This window comes from Mus pahari, chromosome 3 (assembly GCF_900095145.1).
Source record: "Mus pahari chromosome 3, PAHARI_EIJ_v1.1, whole genome shotgun sequence".
Classification (NCBI taxonomy): domain Eukaryota; kingdom Metazoa; phylum Chordata; class Mammalia; order Rodentia; family Muridae; genus Mus; species Mus pahari.
The window spans coordinates 73,952,784-73,957,472 of NC_034592.1; the positions used below are offsets into that span (position 1 = coordinate 73,952,784).

The window sequence follows — 4,689 nt, forward strand, 5'->3', positions numbered from 1 at the left end:
TCTAAATTTTGTCTCTGTACCTATATCCTTTCATGAGTATTTTGTTCCTTATTCTAAGGAGGAATGAAGTATCCACATAATGGTCATCCTTCTTGGTTTTCTCCTGTTTTACATAATGTATCTTGGGTATTCTAAGTTTCTGGGCTAATATCTGCTTATCAGTGAGTGCATATCTAGTGACCTCTTTTGTGATTTGTCTCCGGCTTTTAATGCTTGTAGATTTTTAATGCTTGAAGCCCAAAGCTTCTAATTCTCATGACTGTTAACCCAGGTAGAAATCCAGCAACCTTTGATGTGCTATGATGCCAATACTAAAGAAAACTAGCTCTTGATTAATTTGTGGCTTTAACTAGAGCAAAAGGGCACAGCAGCCACCACATCTAACAGTAGATCCCTGCCAGGCACTACAAGGGGCTGAGAAGCTTAGTCTATGTGCTCTGTCCTAAAAATATGTATCCGTAGAATTTGGGCTGGAAACTAGATCAGTGGTGATGGGCAGATGACTAAGACTGGGAGTCAATTCTGGTGTCAGAATGATGTTAAATCATAGTACCGTACAGCAAGATAAAATCAAAAACAGTGGAATCATTGTTGGTATCAAAGAAGACTTAGAAGCAAATTCTATGAGCACAAGTACCCAGCCTGAAGATTGTCATTACTTTATTCTCTTTGGAAACTGGGTTAATAAAGTTTCCATTACTTGACAAATCATGCGGAACAGTTTTATAAGCAACAGCACTTATTTGGGCTCTTGGGTTCAGAGTATTTCCTCTAGTGCATGGTTGGTTGACTCTCAGACTTTGAGGCTGTAGTAAGGCAGAGCATGCAGTCATAAGATGCATAGTAGAGCAAAGACCCCCACTTTGTGATACCCAAAAAGCAAAATGAGAAAAAGGACATGAACATTTTTAGAAACATGTATTTCTCTTTTTTTTTTTTTTTTGGACCTCCCAATAATATCAATAGCCAATCTATAAACTGTGAACCTGTGAAGGAATTTACGGATCAAAATTATAAGCGTAATTGAGTTGTAATTCTAGTCTCATGAATTGGGCTGTGGACCCTGGGGCTCATTTGATGCTCAGGGTCAAGTCACCCAGCCATATGGAACCTGCATCCACTAAGATTGGATCATGAGAAAAGCCCTGAGCTGCATATGTAGCAGAAGATGGCCTAGTCGGCCATCATTGGGAAGAGAGGCCCCTTGGTCTTGCAAACTTTTTATGACCCAGCACAGGGAGTCATATAAAGGCCAGGGCTAAGAAGTGGGAGTGGGTGGGTAGGGGAACAGGGGTGTGGGGAAGGTATAGGGAACTTTTGGGATAGCATTTGAAATGTAAATAAAGAAAATATCTAATAAAAAAAATGGGAAAAAAAAAAAAAGAAAAGTCCTGAGTCTTTCACCTAATAAGGTCTATATTCTAACACTGTAGAATCCAATCTGATGGTATGTAGTCTAAGTGCCTAGTCTTCAGGCCCTGTGGCTAGAATCAGGGCCATCATGGTTTGCATAATGTTAAATATTACTGTCTAACTCTAGTTTATTATTGTACTAAGTTTTTCACCTTCCAACACTTCTGGGTGCCTCTCCTTTCTGGGGTTATAAAAACAGTGTGATACATACAAGTTGGCACTATGCTTAATTTTAGCAATATTTATTTTCATATTCCTGTGCTAAACTCAGAAGCTGAGATCTTGTGCCTACTTTCATAGTTCTCATAAAGGCAGATTTATACATAGTCATTCAAATTTATGCTTCTTGAGAGGGTGATGAGTGTTAGAAATAGATCATATGCCCCAGTACAGGGGAATGCTAGGGCCAGGAAGTGGGAGTGGGTGGGTTGGGGAGTAGGGTGGTGGCAGGTATAGGGGACATTCTGTATAGCATTTGAAATGTAAATGGAGAAAATATCTAATTAAAAAATATATATTTGATCAATTTTTGTGATGAATACGTAGGGATGACACCATTATAACATGAAAATCTTTAATATAATATACCACCCTCATGATTGTAAGTATCAAAAAGCAATATATATAACTATTCATTAATAAAATAATTATACTGTGTTGAATGACTTTAGAAACAAAATTGTTTAAAATTTTAAAATTTACAAACATAAGAATCTTAATATAATAATTAAATTTATCCCTTCTTCATCTTCCCTCCATATTCCCTATCCAGGTGTGTGTGTGTGTGTGTGTGTGTGTGAGTGTGTGTGTGAGTGTGAGTGTGTGTGTATATGTATATATGTATATGTATATATAATATGTTATATATTATATAATATGAAATTATTGTTCTCATTAATATATAGAAATGTATAGATGTGTATGCATGTATTTATGTATGTGTATATATGTGTATACATACATATGTATATATGTATGTTTAAATGTATATGTATATGTATATGCATGTCAGTATCTTCTTTTCAGTCAAGTAATTTTACTAGTGTATATGTTTTTAGAGTTCAATATTTGGCTTTGGGCAACAAATAAACATGTTCTTTGGTGGGGAACACTTCGCCCACTCCCACCAGGAGGAAGGCAACAAAGTCTTACTCAGCTATTATACCTATAACCTACATTGACAACCACCCAGGCCTGATAATCTTAAGGGATACAATAGTGGCACAAATTCATTGGTAGTAATTAACAGATCTCTCATTGGACTTAAGATCCACTTAAAAGCCGGGCATGGTGGCACACGCCTTTACTCTCAGCACTCAGGAGGCAGGGGCAGGCAGATTTCTGAGTTCGAGGGCAGCCTGGTCTACAGAGTGAGTTCCAGGACAGCCAGAGCTACACAGAGAAACCCTGTCTCAAAAAAAAAAAAAATCCACTTAAGAAGATGAGAATCATGATGATTACTGGAAGTATATCTAACTACTACTAAGTCCTAGTGAAATCATGGTTATTGGAAGAGAATCTACAAACACTAACCTACCAAACACTCACAATCCCTGAAAACAATATAACCATTTTTCCTTATAATTACAGAGAAGTGTAGTCCTAATCACTCAACAGGAATCTTTTCTTTGTAACAAACAGAGACCACTGTAGAAAACAGAAACAATGAAAATGCAAAATTTTGGGTCCCAGTTTCAAGGAATATATCTAAAATACTCGCACAACTGAGGCTCCAGCAATATTGCAAGAGAGAGGGAGAAAAGACTGTGAGAGCTAGGGGATCGAGAAGTATGATTTAAGACGGTGTCTTTTAGTAACACGAGAAGTTATATTCATAAAGTCTCTCCAACTTGATTGAGAAACATGAGGTGATAAGAAAAACACCAATTAACAACTCAAACACAGTGTTGGTTCATTTTACATATTTATTTTGTTACTATAGCAAGAGCAACAGGGAGGCTATGATTGGGACTTCTCTATCTATGAAAGCTATCTCTAAAAAAATGTGAATTACCTAAAATAGAGTAAAATTGTCAAGTTATGCAGTTTTTCTACTTTTCACAAATAATAATACAATAATAGACATTGTATCTGGGATGATGAAGAAGGAAAAAATTTCCATTTATCTAACGTGGAAAATAATTAATTGATTCAACTATATACATAGTCCCCATTGATTTGGGTCTTGTTTAGAGGGCTTGAAACTTTTGTTGGCTATGCACCATCTTGCTATCTTATTACATTGTTCACATTTATTCTGCAGATAGGACAAGATTGAGAAAAAACTCCACCAACAGAGGCTTCAGTTTCCTTCAAACAGTTTGTCTTGACACCACACCTTCCTCATGGCGTTCTTCATATCTGTATTCCTCAGGGTGTAGATGAGAGGGTTGAACAATGGGGCAATCATGGTGTAAAACAGAGCAAACACCTTGTCGTCCCCAACAGAATCACCCATTGGGACATAGGTAAAGATGAGTGGCAAGAAGAACATGAATACAACGGTGATATGTGAGCCACAGGTAGAAAGAGCTTTGCGGCGGCCCTCTGATGACCTGGTCCTCAGGATGGACAAAATGATGATGTAAGAAATGACCAGTGCAACAAAGGTCAGAATGGACATCACCCCTGTGGTGGTAATGATTACAATAACCAGGAGTCTTGTGTCAGTACAGGCGAGCTTCAGCAGGGGGAATATATCACAGAAGTAGTGGTCTATTTCATTGCTGCCACAAAAGGGAAGTCTGATAATAACCAATACATGCACAAGTGAGTGTATAAAAGCACCAAAAACTGAGCCTATCACAAGGATGTAACATACCTGTCTGCTCATGGTGATCATGTAATAAAGGGGTCTGCAAATAGCTACGTACCGATCATAGGCCATTACCACCAAGATGAATATCTCAGTGGCACCAAAGAAGTGGGCATAAAACATCTGGGCTATGCAGCCATTGTAGGAGATTGTGTGACATTGTACCAATAGGTCTATAATAAATTTAGGGGCTACTGTGGAAGTGAAACAAACATCCATGAAGGACAGATAGCTGAGAAAAAAATACATTGGCTGCTCACTAAGCTGACTGCCCTTGATAGTAAGAAGAACAACCAAGTTTCCACAGAGAATTGCGAGATAGCAAAACAAGAACAACACAGCACATATTGCCTTGACATCCTCATTATGGAAAAGTCCCAGTAAGATAAATTCTGTGAGGTTTCCATATCCCATTGCTTCTGTGTGTTTGATTATTTGTAGGGAGAGGATTCTGTTCCCGA

General features: G+C 37.8%; 1 protein-coding gene across 1 annotated transcript; it reads right to left on the bottom strand.

Annotated features, from left to right (window-relative positions):
- Positions 1-3,626: 3,626 nt before the first annotated feature.
- On the bottom strand, positions 3,627-4,689 carry LOC110319664 (olfactory receptor 4P4-like). The gene has a single exon (XM_021195184.1). The coding sequence runs from the start codon at positions 4,640-4,642 to the stop codon at positions 3,716-3,718; it is 927 nt and encodes a 308-aa protein (XP_021050843.1). The 5' UTR covers positions 4,643-4,689; the 3' UTR covers positions 3,627-3,715.